Here is a 20,939-nt window from a genome sequence, read left to right on the forward strand (position 1 = left end):
AAGTTCGGCTTAACTATGCATCTGATCAGCCTGTGTATAGGCCATTGTGAAAGGTGAGGGTGCAGAGCTGTGACCACGTTTATTGAGAAGGGTGGATCCATTGATATCAGCTGTGTATAGAGGTATTATCTGTCTTTGTTATCCAGCCCCTGATAATATGGAACATCACTGAAATGTCATCCTGAAAGGACATGAAGTGCGAGTCTAAAAAGCCCCAGTGGCCAGTGTAAAAATTGCAAGATTACTAGTTTTGCCTTTATTTTTTCATCAAAGTATAGATGATGATATAAAACAAAAAAACGCTGAATTTTTTTTAAATACAAGTAACAAAAACCTGATTTAAACAAAGGGTCATTTTCTGATGATAGCTTCCGTTTAAGTGGAGAATCGGTTTGCTCTTCTGTTAGGAGTGACTATTTCTGCAACAGATTTAAGGCTTTTTTTGGAGCAAGATGTGAATAACGCTATTTTTCTGGATAATAAGTTTACCTGGATATCCCCATGTGTATGGGACACAGTGATCAATGAGGGCCTTTGGGGCCTAGGAGATAGTTTCTTTATTCTATTCAGTGTGGCTGTAGCAATGCTGTGGAATCTTTCAGGCACTCCATTTAGATCTTTAATGGCAGATGCTGCACTAAGTATTATTTCTTTAATATTGTATAAGTGAAATCTTGCTATAACATGTCTTAGAGAAGCATTGTCAATTTCGGTTTGCAGTGCACACGATCACGATCAATGAGGAGATCCTTATGTTCAACATTGGGAATAAGTGTGTTAGAGACCAACTGAAGGATCAAGCAGATATCCCACCACTGCCACCAATTTGTAAGTAATCAGCCAGTGATCTCCCAGATATACCATTGCTGCCAACAATTTCCCACAAACCAGCACTCCAAATGCCTCCAATCTTCAGGACAATTATGCAATTGACTGACTATTGATGGACAAAGCCATGGCTGCTTTTACTACTAGGCAGGTTATTGTGCACTTCCCAGTTACATATATAGTTACGCAGGTTGAATAAAGTCCAAGGTCCATCAAGTTTAACCTTCCTCCCTCAATTGTACATTTTGTATAATTTAACTGTATCCCACAATGTTATGTGTATCGAGGAAATCGTCCAGCCCTTTTTTAAAAGCTGTTGTAGTATCGGCCATTACTACCTCTTGTGGTAGGGAATTCCACAGTCCAACTGCTCTGACTGTAAAGAAATCTTTCCTGTTTAGCTGCTGGAATCGCCTTTCTTCCCCTTGTAATGAGTGCCACCTGGTCCTTAGAATGGTCTTTGGAAGGAATAAGTTATGTGCTAGTCCTTTATACTGACCACACATATACAGTACAGACCAAAAGTTTGGACACACCTTCTCACTTAAAGATTTTTCTGTATTTTCATGACTTTGAAAATTGTACATTCACACTGAAGGCATCAAAACTATGAATTAACACATGTGGAATTATATACTTAACAAAAAAGTGTGAAACAACTGAAAATATGTCTTATATTCTAGGTTCTTCAAAGTAGCCACCTTTTGCTTTGATGACTGCTTTGCACACTCGTGGCATTCTCTTGATGAGCTTCAAGTGGTAGTCACCGGAAATGGTTTTCACTTCACAGGTGTGCCCTGTCAGGTTTAATAAGTGGGATTTATTGCCGTATAAATGGGGTTGAGACCATCAGTTGTGTTGTGCAGAAGTCAGGTGGAAACACAGCTGATAGTCCTACTGAATAGACTGTTAGAATTTGTATTATGGCAAGAAAAAAGCAGCTAAGTAAAGAAAAACAAGTGGCCATCATTACTTTAAGAAATGAAGGTCAGTCAGTCTGAAAAATTGGGAAAACTTTGAAAGTGTCCCCAAGTGCAGTTGCAAAAACCATCAAGCACTACAAAGAACCTGGCTCACATGAGGACCGCCCCAGGAAAGGAAGACCAAGAGTCACCTCTGCTTCTGAGGATAAGTTTATCCGAGTCACCAGCCTCAGAAATCGCAGGTTAACAGCAGCTCAGATTAGAGACCAGGTCAATGCCACACAGAGTTCTAGCAGCAGACACATCTCTACAACAACTGTTAAGAGGAGACTTTGTGCAGCAGGCCTTCATGGTAAAATAGCTGCTAGGAAACCACTGCTAAGGACAGGCAACAAGCAGAAGAGACTTGTTTGGGCTAAAGAACACAAGGAATGGACATTAGACCAGTGGAAATCTGTGCTTTGCTCTGATGAGTCCAAATTTGAGATCTTTGGTTCCAACCACCGTGTCTTTGAGCAACGCAGAAAAGGTGAACGGATGGACTCTACATGCCTGGTTCCCACCGTGAAGCATGGAGGAGGAGGTGTGATGGTGTGGGGGGTGCTTTGCTGGTGACACTGTTGGGGATTTATTCAAAATTGAAGGCATACTGGACCAGCATAGCTACCATAGCATCTTGCAGCAGCATGCTATTCCATCCGGTTTGCGTTTAGTTGGACCATCATTTATTTTTCAACAGGACAATGACCCCAAACACACCTCCAGGCTGTGTAAGGGCTATTAGACCAAGAAGGAGAGTGATGGGGTGCTACGCCAGATGACCTGGCCTCCACAGTCACCAGACCTGAACCCAATCGAGATGGTTTGGGGTGAGCTGGACCGCAGAGTGAAGGCAAAATGGCCAACAAGTGCTAAGCATTTCCGGGAACTCCTTCAAGATTGTTCTAAGACCATTTCCGGTGACTAACTCTTGAAGCTCATCAAGAGAATGCCAAGAGTGTGCAAAGCAGTCATCAAAGCAAAAGGTGGCTACTTTGAAGAACCTAGAATATAAGACATATTTTCAGTTGTTTCACACTTTTTTGTTAAGTATATAATTCCATATGTGTTAATTCATAGTTTTGATGCCTTCAGTGTGAATATACAATTTTCATAGTCATGAAAATACAGAAAAATCTTTAAATGAGAAGGTGTGTCCAAACTTTTGGTCTGTACTGTATTTATAAAAATTTTTATGATTTATTTAAATGTCGCTGGCAATTTGTTTCTCTGTAGATAACTTTATTAGCTTGATATCTATTTTACATTTCTTATTTAGACCTTTATACTCCTAAAATGCTATTTCTGTATTTCTTGAAGGCCCTTTGTTTTTGTCTTATTAAGCTTTGTACTGTCTTGTTTATCCATAATGGTTTCTGTTTATCCCTGGACATTTTATTACCAGAGGGTATAAATTTTCTACAGGATTCTAATAGTATATTCTTAAACATGCCCCATTTACGTTCGGTATCCCCAGTTACCATGGCATGGTTCCAGTCTACATGATTAAGCTCTTCCCTTAATTTGTTGAAATCAGCTTTCCTGAAGCTCCAGGCTTTTGCATTTCCTTTTTAAATGTTTGATTGAATATTACTTTGAAACTTACCATATTATGATCACTGCTTCCCTAATGCTCCAAGACCTGTAGATCTGAAACAGTATCTGGTCTATGTGACAGAACCAGATCCAGCAGATTACCTCCACTGGTTGGTTCATCTACCAGCTGAGAGAGGTAATTGTCCTGAACTGTGCATAAGAACTTGCAGCTTTTAGCACAACCAGAAGATTCTATGTCAAATTGAATGTCCGGATAGTTAAAATTCCCCATAACAAGGACCCTATTATTATTTGCTGCCTTTTAATTTGTTGCAGAATTTCATCCTCTACCTGTTCAGCTATGAGAGTAGGCTTGTAACAAACTCCAATTGGAAGCTTTCCATTGTACATGTACCCATACTGACTCTACATTGTCGCAGCTCCCCCCAATGTCGTCACTGAGAACAGGTTTTAAGTTGGATCTTACAAAAATACACACCCCTCCACCATTTTTGTCTTTCCTGTCCTTTTTAAGGCTGTGTGCACACGATGCGTTTTTAATGCGTTTCCGCAGCGTTTTTGCAGCTGCGGAAACGCCGCGGAAACGCATTAAAAACGCATGGTAGAAGGGCAGCAATGTTCCCCAATGGAAATCCGCATGTGCTGTGCCCATGCTGCGGATTTTTCCGCAGCGTTTATGCTGCGCTCAAAAATCTACAGCATGTCCATTAATTTTGCGTAAACGCGGCATTTTCGCCGCCATTGACTTGCATTAGAACGCGCCAATTCCGCAAGACTGCATCTGTACTTGCGTTATTGGCGCGTTCTAATGTGCGGATGGTACCCGAGTGTGGAGAAGATGAGACTCTCCTCCACACCCAGGTACCATTAAAAAGCTGTAAAAAAAAGAATAAAATAAAAAAATAAGATATATTCACCTTCCGACGGCCCCCGGTCTCCTTCCCTCTGCTTGCGTGCAAGACTGAAGGACCTTCGGTGACGTCACAGTCATGTGACCGCAGGCCCTTCAGCGCAGTGTCTCGCGATATCCCGGCAGCCAGGAACGAACGCGGCAGCACACGCCGGGATATCGGAGGGTAAGTATAGCTTTATTTTTTTATTTTTTAACATTCTTACGGTCACACTATATAAATCCATGCTTGTTGCATGGATTTATATAGTGTGACCAAGTTGTCAAGCACTTTTCAAGTGATGCTAAAATCGCCTGGAAAGCGCTTGTCAATCCGCATGCGGAAACGCATGTGAATCCGCATGTATTCCGCAGGAAAAACGCATGTACAATCCGCATGCGTTTTTCTGCCAGGGAGATGCAGAAATGATGCAGAAATTTTCTGCTTCATTTCTGCATCGTGTGCACATACCCTTAGGCTATGTGCCCACGATGCAGAAATGAAGCAGAAAATTTCTGCAGCATTTCTGCATCTCCCTGGCAGAAAAAAAACGCATGCAGATTGTACATGCAGATTGTGCATGCGTTTTTCCTGCAGAATACATGCGGATCCACATGCGGGTTCACATGCGTTTCCGCATGCAGATTGACAAGCACTTTCCAGGCGATAGCATCACTTGGAAAGTGCTTGACAACTAGGTCACACTGTATAAATCCATGCAAACAGCATGGATTTATACAGTGTGAACCGTAAAAATTAAAACAAATAAAGCTATACTCACCCCCGAGGCCCCGGCGTGGCTGCAACGCTCGTTCCTGTCTGGTTCCCGGCTGCCGGCATATCGCGAGACAGAGCGGTGAAGGGCCTGCGGTCACATGACTGTGACGTCACCGAAGGTCCTTCAGCGCTGCTGGCATTCAGAGAGAAGACGCCGGACAGGTGAGTATAAACTTTATTTGTTATTTTATTCTTTTTTTACAGGTACAATGGTACCCAGGTCTGGATGAGAGTCTCCTCTCCTCCAGAACTGGATACCATCCGCACATAGAGACGCATAGAAGCCGCTTGTAAAAATGTACAGTCGCGGTTTCCATGCGTCTCAATGCAAGTCAATGGCGGGAGTTCCGCTGCGCTTCCGCAAAATTAAATGACATGCTGCGGATTTTTGTACGCAGCATAAACGCTGCGGAAAAATCCACAGCATGTGCATAGAACATGCGGAATCCCCTTGGGGACCATGGGGTGCGGATTACCTAGCGTTTCACAAGCGTTTCCGCTGCGGAAATTCCGCAGCATAAACGCTTGGAAAACGCTACGTGGGCACACAGCCTAAATGTAGTGTAAATTTTGTTTGCTAGACTTCTTGCATTTGCCAGCAAACATTTAATATTATTAGCACATTTGTTACTCCTATTCAGCTCTCTACTTTCCTTGCATAGCCCAAACCCACCGAAATTCTCATTAACCCCTACTGTCTCACTCTCTCTGTCTACTCTATCCCCTTATTAGCACAACTACCCTTCTCCACCAGATCCTACTTTAAAAGCTCCTTCATCCATCTGATTACTTTTTCCCCAAGCACAGCTACAACATACAGTATATACACACCCGATTCCAACACATGGAATATTTGTATATACTTCTTACAGTCACCGTTTAAGCAGTTGTCTTCACTAAACAAATAGGGCAGAGATTCTTTGCAAGCTTTATACTGGTCATGGTTAAACTATTATGAGCTGCACTGAACCATAATTTTTTACTCCGCAGCATTGCTCTCCAGAAATGTATCAGCATTGCATCCTTGATTCTTTGACTGGGGGCGCTGGTGTAATCACTATATATATATTAGGAAAAAATCTGAAGGTATTCACATTATGAAGAGAATACAGCAGGGTATACAGTATATACATTACATAGGGTATACAGCAGTGTGTGTACAGTACATGTATACAGTGCTGGTCACCATTATTGACACTCCATTTTTTTCATAGACTGTACAATATCTACAGAACTAAATGGAAAGTACCAAAGTTATATCCTCAGGATTTTTTAATTAGTGGTAAGAAGTAATACAACAATAAAACATTGTTTTTCAACTTCCATGTTGCAATTTATAAGAAAAGAAAAAACTGAATAAACATCATGTGCAGCAATAAAAGCAACCATAATTAATACTTGGTTGCACACCCTTTGGCATTGATAACCTCCAAACGTTCCTTGTAGCCATCTATAAGCTTCTTGCACTACTCAGCTGGAATTTTCTCCCATTTTTCCTTTGCAGTTTGTTCAAGGTTTTTGAATGTTTGCAGGGTTCTTTTTCCCAATGGTAAATTTCATCTCACCCCAAAGATTTTCAATGGGATTGAGGTCAGGACTCATTGCTGGCCATTCTAAAACAGTAACTTTTTTCTTTTTCAACCATTCCTGTGTACTTTTGGATGTGGGTCATTGTCTTACTGGAGGACCCATGATCTTCGACTTAAACCAAGTTTTCTTACACTGAGTAGGACATTTTGCTATAAAATCTTTTTAAGAATACTCAGATTTCATGATTCCTGTGATACGGCCAAGGCCTCCAGTACCGGATGCAGCAAATCAACCCCATGCTTAACTGTTGATAAGGTGTTTTTTTTCCTTATACGCTTCATTGTGCCGTTGTAAACAAACTGTTGTTTTGCATTGCCAAAAAGCTCTATTTTTGTTTCATCTATCCACAGAACATTTTCCCAGAAGCATTGTGGTTTTTCAAGGTACTCTTTAGCAAAGATCAGTCACTCTTTTTTATGTGTTTTCTTCAGCAATGGTTTCTTCCTGGTCTTCGCCCCTAACGCTCTGCTTGGTTTAGTGTGCGGCATATGGTACTTGTTAAACCATGATCCCAGACTGTTCCAGGTGGGCTTTCAGGTATTTCAATGTTTGACGTGGTGTTGTTTTCACCAATCGCACCAACCTTCAAAGACATCTCTTGTCAATTTTGCCTCTTTCCCCCATGTCCAGTGAAGTTCTTGATGGTTCCATGGTTGGCAAACTTCTTAATAACATTGCACAGAGTTGAAACTGGGATACCAAGGTCTTTGGAGATGGGCGTATACCCTTTTGAAGTCTTGTGTTTGCTAATGATAGCAGTTCTGATGTCGTCAAACAGCTCCTTTGTCTTCACCATTGTGACAAAGGATCAGGGCCTACCGTGTGGCTTTTTAAAACAGTGAAGTCATCATTCATTGGCTAAGTCTTGCCACATGGGCAAAGACAATCACAACAGAATCTCTTTTGTGATTTACCACAGGCGAGTTAAAATATGTTTCCATACTAAATTAATGTAAAGGGTGCCAATACCAGTGTCACAGCAAGCTTTAGATTTTTCCATTTTTCCCACCTGTTGTTTTTGGTTTTAAATTATTGTTCATCATTTGCTCTTTTGTATTTAACACGAGTGCTCTATACAAAAAAACTGTTTCTCTTGATTCATTTTTTTCAAGAGATATTCCACATTATGTACTTAAAATTCATGGGTGCCAATAAGGATGAGCTGGACTGTATACACACCCTGCTGTATACATACAGATAGAACAAAGAGCAGGATCTGCAGGGAGAGATTGCAGAATTCACAGAAACAGAGTGAGCCCTGCTGAATGCAGTTCTGCCCACCCGCACAACAAGGCCTGCCTACCCCGTCAGTTTCCAGAACCTGGAAGTGAGGGAGAATCTGACCTGACATCACAGGAAGCAGGAGATTCTCTTCCAGAGATCATGTGGGCAAAATAGAAGCTCAGGTTACAGCAGGATTTAGCACCAGATATTTAGTGAAGTGCTTTTCTGTGGCAGTTAGTTCAGATGTAAAGTAGTGGCTCACCCCTATAACTGCTTTTGTGAGCTGTACATCTGTTGCTGAGACACTTTTTTTGACTTTAGGTCATGGAGTTACCGAGAAGTGTAACTGCTAAGGTCGGCATCTGGCCATGCCGTCCACTTACCAATCCACACAGATATTTGTCACCATAATATCCCATATCCTGCACAAACGGTATCTTGATTTTATTCACTGCATAAGTAACACAAATGGTTAAGTTGTGCTTTTACATAATAACATGTTATAGTGTGGGTCAATTTCAGTTTCAGATTTTCTCTGCAACATATGGATGCAACTAAATAATGTGCACAGTGCTAGTAGAAAGCAAATGTTCAGTCTAGGAAATCCAGTCAAAAATAGAGTGTGTTCACATCCCATGTGAATGTACCCTAATTTGCTAAATGTGCCAACGTGCGGGGGAGGGAGGGAAAATGGTAACTAGGCTGATAGGCGGCGATTTAGGGGAATCAGATAGGCGGGCATTGCTTGGCATCCCCCGGACGCCAAGCCTGTTGGAAACCAAAAAGATAAAACTACTCTTCCATGGGCCATACAGGTAAGTATAGATTTACTTTTCTATCACCTGTGTTCCCTTAGTAGAGGTCTGATAACTCCAAAGTGGTGACAGATTCCCTTTAAGACCTTAGATGCATTTGTCAATAGTAACATGTACACAACTTGTGCACAGCCAGGTCATATTCCACACAAGTAAACACTGTGTTACTTGAGAGTCTTAGGGTATGTGCACACGATGCAGAAATGAAGCAGAAAATTTCTGCATCATTTCTGCATCTCCCTGGCAGAAAAAACGCATGCAGATTGTGCATGCAGATTGTGCATGCGTTTTTCCTGCAGAATACATGCGGATCCACATGCGGATTCACATGCGTTTCCGCATGCAGATTGACAAGCGCTTTCCAGGCGATTTTAGCATCACCTGGAAAGTGCTTGACAACTAGGTCACACTATATAAATCCATGCAACCAGCATGGATTTATATAGTGTGACCCGAGAGAGTGTATATACTTACCTCCGATGGCCCGCGCTGTCCTGCTTTACACTCCGTTCTCCCGGCTGCCGGCAACTTTGAATTGAAAGAGCTGCTGACGTCAGCGTCACGTGACCCATCACATGACTCTGACGTCAGCGCAGGTCCTACAACTCACTGCAAGTGCCGGGAACCAAGCAGGAGCGCTGCGCGGGCCGACAGATGGTAAGTATATATATATTTTTTATTTTATTCTTGTTTTACAGCTTTTTTAATGATACCTGGGTGTGGACGAGACTCTCCTCTCCTCCACACCCGGGTACCATCCGCACATTAGAACGCGCCAATAGCGCAAGTACAGATGCAGTCTTGCGGAATTGGCGCGTTCTAATGCAAGTCAATGGCGGCGAAAACGCCGCGTTTACGCAAAATTAATTGACATGCTGCGGATCTTTGAGCGCAGCGTTTACGCTGCGGAAAAATCCGCATCATGGGCACAGCACATGCGGATTTCAATTGGGGAACATTGCTGCCCTTCTACCATGCGTTTTTCATGCGTTTCCGCGGCGTTTACGCAACTGCAAAAACGCCGCGGAAACGCATTAAATGCGCATCGTGTGAACTCAGCCTTATGCTTAACTGAGGAATACAGAAACTGAAATCTGTATACCTAGAATAGGCCTGTACCCACACAAGATTAGACTGGACCTTCCAGGAAACAGAAGATCCACTGGAGAGCCCCTGACTGAAACCATTCCCTATCCCTAACCAACACTATAGTATACATGAATATAATCTTCCTGCCCTACAATAATATCACATCAGAGGCAGCCAGTTGTGTCTTGAGCCGTACACAGCTCTCCAGTCGTGTCACTTTCTTATGGCTGGGATGTGGGAATTTCTTGAGTGACCGTTTCCTTTTCATGAGCTAATGATACTGTGAAACATTAATAGTCTGTCATTGCTCTTATTCTAAAGTCTAAACTGGTATAACTATATTTGCAAATAGAGATACAGTAAGTGACTTTGAACAAGCAGCATTGATTCCGAGAACTGCTCTGGGAACTTCTATTGCTGGGACTGGTGATTTTGCATGACTGATAAGAGGCCAGCGGTGTTCTGAAGATGCAGTGAGAACTGGATGGGTGATTGAGGAGCGGAGCGTCCGGATGAGTGAGCTGTAAGGTGGATTCTATTGACTTTTTTTTATTTTTTTAACATTCTGAAGGCCTTTTACGATTCAGAAACATATCAGCCAGCTCTCACCATTTTGCTGAATTTGTGAGGAAGCAAGTTACAAAAAATCTGCAATTTGGCAAATGCAATTTTTTGTAAAATTCGAGTAGATTACAATTCAACTCTACAATTAATTTGATAATATCTACATGTGACCTTTCTGTTATATATGATTTTGGCACATTTAGCAAATTAGGGTACATTCACATGGGATGTGAACACACTCCATTTTTGACTGGATTTCCTAGACTGAACATTTGCTTTCTACTAGCACTGTGCACATTATTTAGTTGCATCCATATGTTGCAGAGAAAATCTGAAACTGAAATTGACCCACACTATAACATGTTATTATGTAAAAGCACAACTTAACCATTTGTGTTACTTATGCAGTGAATAAAATCAAGATACCGTTTGTGCAGGATATGGGATATTATGGTGACAAATATCTGTGTGGATTGGTAAGTGGAGGGCATGGCCAGATGCCGACCTTAGCAGTTACACTTCTCGGTAACTCCATAACCTAAAGTCAAAAAAGTGTCTCAGCAACAGATGTACAGCTCACAAAAGCAGTTATAGGGGTGAGCCACTACTTTACATCTGAACTAACTGCCACAGAAAAGCACTTCACTAAATATCTGGTGCTAAATCCTGCTGTAACCTGAGCTTCTATTTTGCCCACATGATCTCTGGAAGAGAATCTCCTGCTTCCTGTGATGTCAGGTCAAATTCTCCCTCACTTCCAGGTTCTGGAAACTGACGGGGTAGGCGGGCCTTGTTGTGCGGGTGGGCAGAACTGCATTCAGCAGGGCTCACTCTTATAGACCGTGCTTTGTTTCCCCCCGGCCGGGTTTGTATGAGCACAGTGCCGCAAAAAGTCTTCTTGTTATGTGCCGGGAGTCAGTGGAGCGGAAGTCACAGTGACTCCCCGGCGACTGCACAATAGAGCACTGCGGCACTGTGCTCATAAAAACCCGGCCGGGAGGAAACAAAGCGCGGTCTATAAGAGCCGTGTTTTGCGCATGCGTCGGGAGGGGAGGAAGGAAAGCGCACGTCACAGCGCCCTGTGACGTGCGGGGGAGGGAGGGAAATGGTAACTAGGCTGATAGGCAGCGATTTAGGGGAATAATAATCAGATAGGCGGGCATTGCTTGACGTCCCCCGGACGCCAAGCCTGTTGAAAACCAAAAAGATAAAACTACTTTTCTCTGCAACCAAATCTCTACCATGGGCCATACAGGTAAGTATACTGTAGATTTACTTTTCTATAACCTGTATGCCCATAGTAGCATAACCATGATAACTCCCAATGGGTGACAGATTCCCTTTAAATTATAGCGCCGGGATTGTAATTCTCTCAGGTCCCGGCCACTGTAGTGGGAAGTCAGCTGTAATATACAAGTTGACAACTGCTGACAATGGTGTGGCTACAGCTTCTGTGCCAAAGGTAGTCATTTACTATTGCGCTGTAAGTATATCCCGCTAGAAATGTAAAAGAATGTATTGTTGCCAAGTATTAGTAATTACTTACCTGTCATGAGTCATTTGCTGGACAAGTTCTTGCCAATGTCGATTTGCACTTAAATCAACCTTGTACATATTGCGAATGTGTTGTATAACAGTTTTTCTCTCCATTCCCTGAGACAAACACACACTCTGAGTTATATCACCAGCTATTTTGGAAATCTCTTTCAATTTTGATTCTAGACGTTGGAAAAGTCTGTAAAGAAGGATAAAAATAAACGAGTAAATATGATGAAATTGCCATTAACCCTTTCACCAAAGAAAGGTGTATTGTCAGTACGTTTGACTGACAGGTGTTCCTTCAATAGGCGCTCCTGGTCAGTAACAATTTATCCAAATGAGCTGATTTGTTAAAAAGTAGTGGAAAACATGTCGCATTTTGCCTCAATTGTAGTGAAAATCAGAACTAGTAGCCACATATCTCCTGTGGAGTATTGCTAATAAGAGAGGAGGGAGGCTGTCTTATCACCTTGAGACCACCATCTGGTAGCATCTGTACATCTGCAGCCCGTATAATACACCTGCCAGTGGACTACCAAATGAAAAAGTTAAGAAATATTTATGAAGTGTAATGATACAGTAGTTTAAAATTGTCCCTGCATTTGTATAAGTATTTGTGTGAAAGCATTCCTGCATGTGAAGAGGTATGTGCATGAAGCTGCTGTGGATAAACCTATAAGAAGGAGATCCGGAAATTTGTCATGTAGCATTATAATTTACTATTAGGACCGGAAGAGATTCTTTTTCCCTCATCTGAGTGTGGCTCAAAGGGGTATGGCATTGTTCACTAATATTTTTTTAGGAAAACTTTCCTCTTTCCAATGAGACACACTCCAATACTCTTTTTGACCGAAAATGATTTACATACATGATATATATTGATATACATGGCAGACCTCTTACCAAGCGATTTTAATGCGTTCCCACGGTGGTTATTCCACCGCGGGAACGCATTAAAACCGCGTCGTGTGCACTCAGCCTTAGAGTAAGTAGATCTTTTAAATGTGATGCAAGAACACACCTAGTTTGGAGATTCCACAGAAGCTGCATGCAATATGTGCCATTTCCTAAAAAAGAATGTGCACATAATTGATAAAGTCAGTAGCTAAATGGAATGCATGTGTGAATTGACAGCACAGCCCTAATATAAAAGGTAACATCAGGGTGGCTCAGTGTTTAGCACTGTTGCTGTGCAGTGCTGGGGTCCTGGGTTCAAATCCCACCAAGGACAACATCTGCAAGGAGCTTTTAGGTTCTTCCCGTGTTTGTGTTGGTTTCCTCCGGGTTCTCCGGTTTCCTCCCACACTCCAAGACATACGGATAGGGAATTTAGATTTTGAACCCCAATGGGGACAACAATGATAATGTATGAAAAACGCTGTGGAATATGATGGTTCTGCGTATGCAAAGCATACTAAATAAATAACCACACAAAAAGCTGGCCACGCTTCCCAACTTTTAGTGTACAACATGTTCGCTTGCTTCTAGTTCTGTGTTTGTATATTGAGCTTGGTTCTGGTAACAAATCTAAGTACTTCGCTAGCTTTGTTCTATTACTGTATCTTTGTACTGTTTGGTTCTGTTACAGTAACAGGACATACAGTATAAAGACTAAGCCTCTGTAATAAACCATGTGGGGACTGCTACCCTAAGCTTTTGGGCCTGCACTTTATATTTTCTCCTCTTGTGGACGCCTCACTGTGCTATTGTGGTAACTATACCAGAATTTTCACTGTTATTGCTATATTTATTATATAATGTATATTAGATACCATCTAAAACACTATAGATAAAAACATAAAACACAAAAATATTGAATTATCAATTAAGTCAATAAATGACAGTTTATTTGTAAGTGGGAAAGAAAGCAAAAAAATGGAAAAGATGTTTATTAAAATGAAAGCTGCTGAGCTCTGGAACTGCTGATCAGCAGAATCGAGGAGGGGGAGTTCATGTTTTCTGCGGTGTTGAAAGGCTAGCTAAAGGAATCACTGTAAAGCTAGGGGGTGAGTGAGGAATACTGAAAGACCTGGGTGACTACCCAGAAACCATTCAAGGGCCCACTGTGCGTGTAGCCTTCATAACCACAACCCAGAATATGACTGAAGTGTGGACTGCTGACTGAAAAGACTGGTAAGAGAAAATGTATAGGGCATGAAATCACCTGTCAAAGGGTAGGGGAAAGGAGGCTGCTAATTGCCTAAATAAAGGAGTGCAGCAAGACTGTGTAGAGGTTACCCAACCTGGTCACCCGGGCTGGGTGAGCTACTATTGTGTAATTAGGGTGTCATGGCAATTGTATTGCTTTAATTGAATAGAGATGTGCAAGACCTATTGTATGCTGGCAGACTGACAATATGAACATGGCTAAAAATAGGAGAGGAATGATAATAAGAATTGATGTGTACTGTACATTTAAAATGGAAGAATATATAGGAAATTAGAGACTGCTGGGGCCAGCTACTGGAAAAATAGTGTCAGCTAACTGATGATTGTAGGAGACTTGATGAGTGTTTTATCAGCAAGAGATTATCACTGCCTGGACTATGTCTCATGGTCCTGCTAGACCAACCACGCCCATAAGCAGTGATTAGCAGCTCACTGTCACTATGCAATGTACACAGAAAGCTGTGGAGGGGGCTGGGTTAGCTTTCTGAGCTCTTCTACATGCAATATCCAAGAACTCTGATGGTGTCAGAACAGCTCCACCCAGTAAACTAAGTGATACATTGTTGGATTCAGGGTCTGTTTTCCTACATTATGCTGCTCTCAGATGAGGTAGCAAAACCTGCTGACAGAATCCCTTTAAGGCTATGTGCCCTCAATGCTGAATTGATGCGGATTTTTCCTGAGCGTTTCTGCATCTCTCTGGCAGAAAAAACGCATGCGGATTGTACATGAGGATTGTACATGCGGATTGTACATGCGTTTTTTTTGCCACGGAGAATCGTTTTTTTAAGCGTTTTTGAATGCATTTTCGCATGCACTTTTCCAAGCGATTTTGAGCATCACTTGGAAAAGTGCTTGACAAGTGACGTCATTTAGTCAGCTGACAGGTCACGTAACCGCTGATGTCAGCGGTCGCGTGACCATCACATGACTGAATGACTTCACCGCAGGTCCTTTCAGAACACAACGGGACGCCGAGGACAGAGGACTCCACCGGAGAAGAGACCAGGGGCCGCCGGAGAGATAAGTATAATTTTTTTTTGTTTTAATACTTTTTTTTTACTAATGGTACCCGGGTCTGGATGAGAGTTTCCTCTTCTCCAGACCCGGGTACCATCCACGCATTGAACCGCATAACATCCGCACGCATACATGTATACATTCGGATGTTATGCGGTTCAATGCAAGTCAATGGCGGCAATTTCGGCGAGATTACGCACAATAAATGGTTGTGCTGCGCATTTTTCCGCAATGATAATCCGCAGCGGAAATTTTCGCAGCATGTGCACAGCACATGTCGATTATCATTGGGAAACATGGCAGGCAACTTAACAAGCGTTTTTAATGTGTTTTTGCGGCGGAAAACGCATTAAATCCGCATCGTGGGCACACAGCCTTAATAGGTGGAGTATGCAACTGTGTAATCAATACAACTGGAAGATCAGGAGGTAAGGGAATGGGATTAGTAGGTAACTAGGTGGTGAAATAAAACTAAACAAACTAAATTGGGAAGTGAGGGTGGTATTAAAATAATGCTAATTTGGGTCATCTTCTTAAACCATCACTTTCTTTGCCCGGTCATCCTACTATATTAGCAACCATTCATTCATGGAAAAAGTTGACGCATTCAACTAAAGCAGACACCAGTAAATTATCTATATCCTCTCCTCTGTCAACGTTACAAGTTATAATCCCAAGTATTTCCCTCTCCTGGTGCAAAAATAGTATTCACCTAATTAGTGACCTTTATGAAACAAGCAACCTAGCTTGCTTCCAAAATCTCTCAGATCACTACCAGATACTCAATATCCACTCCTTCAGAACACACATAATAATATCCTTGACCAAGTCAAAGTCAAGGGTGCTAGGTTAGGCCTATTTAACCAAGGTGCAATAATTTCCTCCAATTTTTGACATGTTTTTCTTTTTTGGTACACGAATTTCTCAAGACGTATAGTACTATTTATGGCATCTATAACTTCTTTGATAGACTGCAACTTTACAGTGAGCAGATATACTCTTCCGAGCCTGATACAGTATCCAGAAGATAGCGAGTCGGTGACTCTCCCTAACAGGGATTTCTGCCATATAACCAAGAATGCACACTTTAGGATCGTCTGGGATCTGACAGTTAAAAATACAATTAATAAGGTCCAGCACATCTCCCCAGAAGCGTCTCAAGCGAGGACAATTCCACATTAAATTAATTAAGTCTGCATTTGATACACCGCATTTCCAGCATTGCGAGTCTGGCTTAAGTCCCATTTTAAACAGTAAGAGAGGTGTCTAGTACAATCTACGTATTAAAAAGAAGTGCGAGAATCTAGGAGACTCACTAACGGATACCTTTGGCATTTCTTGCTCTATTTCATCCCTTATATCATCATTTATAGCGCCAGTATTTTTTGGCCACTTCTCTTTTACAGAACAAGACCCTTGTTTGAGTCTAGCTTCTAGCAGACATTTATAGTGTAATGATATAACACTTAAATTTGTACCCCCTCCAGTCACCACGTCTAGGAGCAGAGCATTTGCTATTGGGGTCAATGAGCGTGATCTAGACTGCATCAAACATGCATGTTTTAATCCCTTTACGACCCTGGGTTTTTCCGTTTTTGCGTTTTGAATTTTTGCTCCCCTTCTTCCCAGAGCCATAGCCTTTTTATTTTTTGTTCAATATGGCCGTGTGAGGGCTTATTTTTTGCGGAACGAGTCGTATTTTTAAACGTCGTCACTGGTTTTACCATATCGTGTACTGGAAAATGGGAAAAAAATTCCAAGTGCGGTGAAATTGCAAAAAAAATTAAATTCCACTTTTATTTTTTTTTTACCACGTTCACTGAATGCTAAAACTGACCTGCCATTATTATTCTTCAGGTCATTACGAGTTCATAGACACCAAACATGTATAGGTTCTTTTATATTACATGGTGAAAAAAAATCAAAAGTTTGCTAAAAAAGATGGCGCCATTTTCTGAGACCTGTAGCGTCTCCATTTTTCGGGATCTGGGGCCGGGTGAGGGCTTATTTTTTGCGCAACGAGATGATGTTTTTACTGATACCATTTTGGGGCACATGTGATGTTTTGATCGCCCGTTATTGTATTTTATTACGAAGACCAAAAAAACGTAATTCTGACGTTTAGAATTTTTTTTCTCGTTACGCCATTTACCGATCGGATTAATTATTTTTTTATTTTGATAGATTGGGAGATTCTGAACGCGGCGATACCAAATATGTGTATGTGTTTTTTTTTATTATTATTTTATTTTGAATGGGGCAAAAGGGGGGTGATTTAAACTTTTATTTTTTTATATATATTTTTAAAAACATTTTTTTACACTTTCTGCATGCTTCAATAGTCTCAATTGAAGACTAGAAGCAGCAATTTTCTGAAATGCTCATGTGCTATGACGCCGACTACTAGGTGGCGCTCATAGCAACCGAGATATGACAACCACAGGGGTCTGCTGCAGACCCCGGGCTGTCATGCCGACCCATCAATGAACCACGATCACGTGACGGGGTCACCGATGGGTGGGGTGAATGCCGTGCTTCCGGCGCGGCACTGTTAAATGCCGCTGTCAGAGATTGACAACAGCATTTAACTGGTTAACAGCCGCGGGTGGATCGCTGTTGCGGGCACATGTCAGCTGTAAGAAACAGCTGACATGTGCCCGGTTCAGTGCGGGCTCAGCGCCTGAGCCCTCACTGAACCGGGGGTGATAGCCTGGGGCGGACTAATACGCCCTAGGCTTTAAAGGAGTTAATTGTAAATATTGAAAAAACTTACTATTCGGCAGGCCAAATTCTTGTTTAAGCATTTCAAAAGACTTAAAATGACCTTCTGCATAAAGCTGAGTGATTCTATTCACATCTACATTTTCCCATAATTCAAATCTATTTAGCTTAGCTAATTCTGGGTATCCAAAGTTTCTCCATATTAGAGCATAGTTAGCGACTCCTACTATCTTAAACAGCTTTATGGCTTTGTTCCAAATTTTATCAATACAAATCATTATTTCAAGGGTAGGGTTCATGGTTGACAGGAATGTCCCAGGTTCAAGCATTTGGGTAAGATTATTGCCATTTAACACATATCTGAGTATCTGCATGGAAGAGAAGGGGGCGTCATCTTCCACATCCCATCCCTTTAAGTGCTGTAATTGTGCAGATATATAATATAAGAACGGATTAGGAATTACTAAACCTCCCCCTATTTTAGGTTTATGAAGCGTTTCTAACTTAATCCTCGGAATTCCTTTTTTTCCAAATTAAATCTCGAAATATACTATTAATTTTATGAAGTATGCACAGGGTCAACCAGATTGGTGTATTATGTAGCACATATAAAGCTTGTGGCATAAGAACTATTTTAATTCAATTGGCCCTTCCAATTGGAGAAATTGGCAACTTGCACCAGGCATTCGTTTTTTGTTGGCATTGGTTAAGCATCGGCAGAATATTTAACATTTCAAAATCTCTTCATTATTTCCCAAATTCGAATTCCAAGACATTGCAATGACGACGCCACTTTCAACTGTCCAGCCAAATCATTGACTTCAGGAGTGGGGCCTATAGTCATAAGAGACGATTTGTCCCAATTTATAGATAGCCCTGAAAGGGGTGTAAACTGGTTTATTATGGACATTGCCTCTTTCAGTGAAATTGGCCAGTCACCCAAATATAACAATATATCATCCGCATAAAGCGCCACTTTTTCGTGGAGGGAGCCAAACTGAAATCCCTTCACCTCAGTAGATATCCTGATCGCCGCTGCCAATGGCTCACTTACTATAGAGAATAGCAACGGGCATAAGGGGCAGCCCTGTCCTGTTCCTCTACGTAAGGACTCTTTCACACATAAGTGTGTCCGGTACGTGTGGTGACAATTTCCACACATACCGGAGACACTGACACACGCAGACCCATTCAAATGAATGGGACTGTGCACATGTCAGTGTGTTTCCAAGGACCGTGTGTCCATGTGATCTAAAAATAGACATGTCCGTTTTTGGCCGGCAGAATGGATTACACGGACCTATTCACGTCAATGGGTCCGTGTAAACACGTCCCGCACACTGATGCCATCCGTGTGACACATACCGGCGCTTGGGAATCAGCGGTACAGTTAGCGCTGTTCCCAAGCGCCGGGTGCTGAATGCTGCCCTCATCATTGTCCCCTGCCGGATAATGATGAGAGTAGTAGTCTGCTCCCGAAGTGTCCACCTGTAAAAATAAGAATAAAATAAAAAAATGCATATACTCATCTGTCCTAAGTGTCCCCAGCTGTAATCCATGCGACCGCTTAGCAGAGGAGCCGGCGAGAATGACTCCTGCAGTGAGCGGGCCAAAGAGCTGTGCTCAGCGAGCAGTGTCCTGTCACTCACTGAGCACAGCAGATGTCTGGGGCTCACACGCTGCAGGAGTCAGTATCCCCGGCTCCTCTGCTGAGCGGTTGCATGGATTACAGCGGGGGATACTTAAGAAAGATGAGTAAAATAAACTTCCGAAAGGGGTATAATTTCCAAAATGGGGTCACTTGAGGGGGGATTCTGCTCTTCTAGCACTTAGGGGCTCTGTATATGGAGTCTGCAAACTATTCTAGCAAAATCTGCGCTCCAGGAGGCAAATAGCACTCCGCCTCTCCCGAGTCTCACCGTATGGCTAAGCAGTACTGCACAGCTACATATGGTGTATTTCTACATTCAGCAGATGTTGTGGTACAAGTTTTGGTGCCATTTTTACCTACTTCCCCATGTGAAAATGTAAAATCAGGGGCTAAAACAAAATTTTGTTGGTAAAAATGGAATTATTTTTTCTTCACTGACTAATGGTATAAAATTCTGTGACACACCCGTGGTGTCAATATGATTATTGCACCCTTAGATTAATTCATTGAAAGGTGTAGTTTGTAAAATGGGGTCACTTATGAGGGGGTTCTGCTATTCTGGCTCCTCAGGGGCTCTCCTAGTGGGTCATCTCACCTGCAAACAACAACAGTAAAACCTGCAATAAATTACGGCTCTCCTTCCCTTCTGAGTTTTGTACTGTGCCTCAAAAGCAGTTCTCGATTACATGTAGGGTATTGTCGTACTTAGGAGAAATTGCACAACAAACTGAGGTCCATTTTATCCTATAATCCCATATAAATATTAAAAATTTGGGTCTAAAACAACATTTTAGTGGTAAAAATTTAATTATTCTTTCTTCATTGCCCTATATAATAAATTTCTGTGAGGCAGATGTGGTGTGAACATGCTCACTGCATACCTAGATGAATTAATTGAGAGGTGTAGTTTGTAAAATGAGGTCACTTATGGGGGTTTCTGCTGTTCTGGCACCTCAGGGGCCCTGCTAATGTGACACGGCACCCTCAAACCATTCCAGCAAAATCTGAGCTCCAATATGACGCTTCTTCCCATCTGAGCTTTGCACTGTGCCTTAAAAGTAGTTTTCGACCACATATCAGTGTAGTCAAGAGAAATTGCACAAGAAATTGTATGGTCTATTTTGCTCCTATTACCCATGTGAAAATTAAAAATTTGGGGCAAAACCAAAATTTTTGCGGGAATTTTTTTTTTTTTTTAATTTTCATAGTTCAACGTTATAAACTTCTGTGAAGCATTTTGGGGTTCAAGGTGCTCAATAAACATCTGGTTACATTCCTTGAGGAGTCTAGTTTCCAACATTGGGTCACTTGTGGGGTTTTCCACTGTTTAGGCACATTAGGGGCTCTCCAAATGCGACAGAGCATCCGATAATGATTCCAGCAAATTGTGAATTCAAAAAGTCAAATGGCTCTTCTTCCCTTTTGAGCCCTGCTGTGCTAAGTTTTCCTCCACATATTGAGTATCGGCGCAATCAGGAGAAATTGTACAACAGATTATATGGTACATTTTCTTCTGTTACCCTTGTGAAAATGTTAAATTTGA

General features: G+C 41.9%; 1 protein-coding gene across 1 annotated transcript in view; it reads right to left on the reverse strand.

The window, feature by feature from the left end:
* Positions 1 to 20,939, reverse strand: part of LYST (lysosomal trafficking regulator) — a 789,135-nt gene that overhangs the window by 273,417 nt on the left and 494,779 nt on the right. The window contains exon 33 of the mRNA XM_073671457.1: positions 11,843 to 12,031. Coding sequence (XP_073527558.1) covers positions 11,843 to 12,031 — 189 coding nt within the window. The remainder of the gene's footprint in view (positions 1 to 11,842; positions 12,032 to 20,939) is intronic.

This window comes from Phyllobates terribilis, unplaced genomic scaffold (assembly GCF_046119375.1).
Source record: "Phyllobates terribilis strain yellow unplaced genomic scaffold, ASM4611937v1 Scaffold_3__8_contigs__length_932513732, whole genome shotgun sequence".
Taxonomy (NCBI): Eukaryota; Metazoa; Chordata; class Amphibia; order Anura; family Dendrobatidae; genus Phyllobates; species Phyllobates terribilis.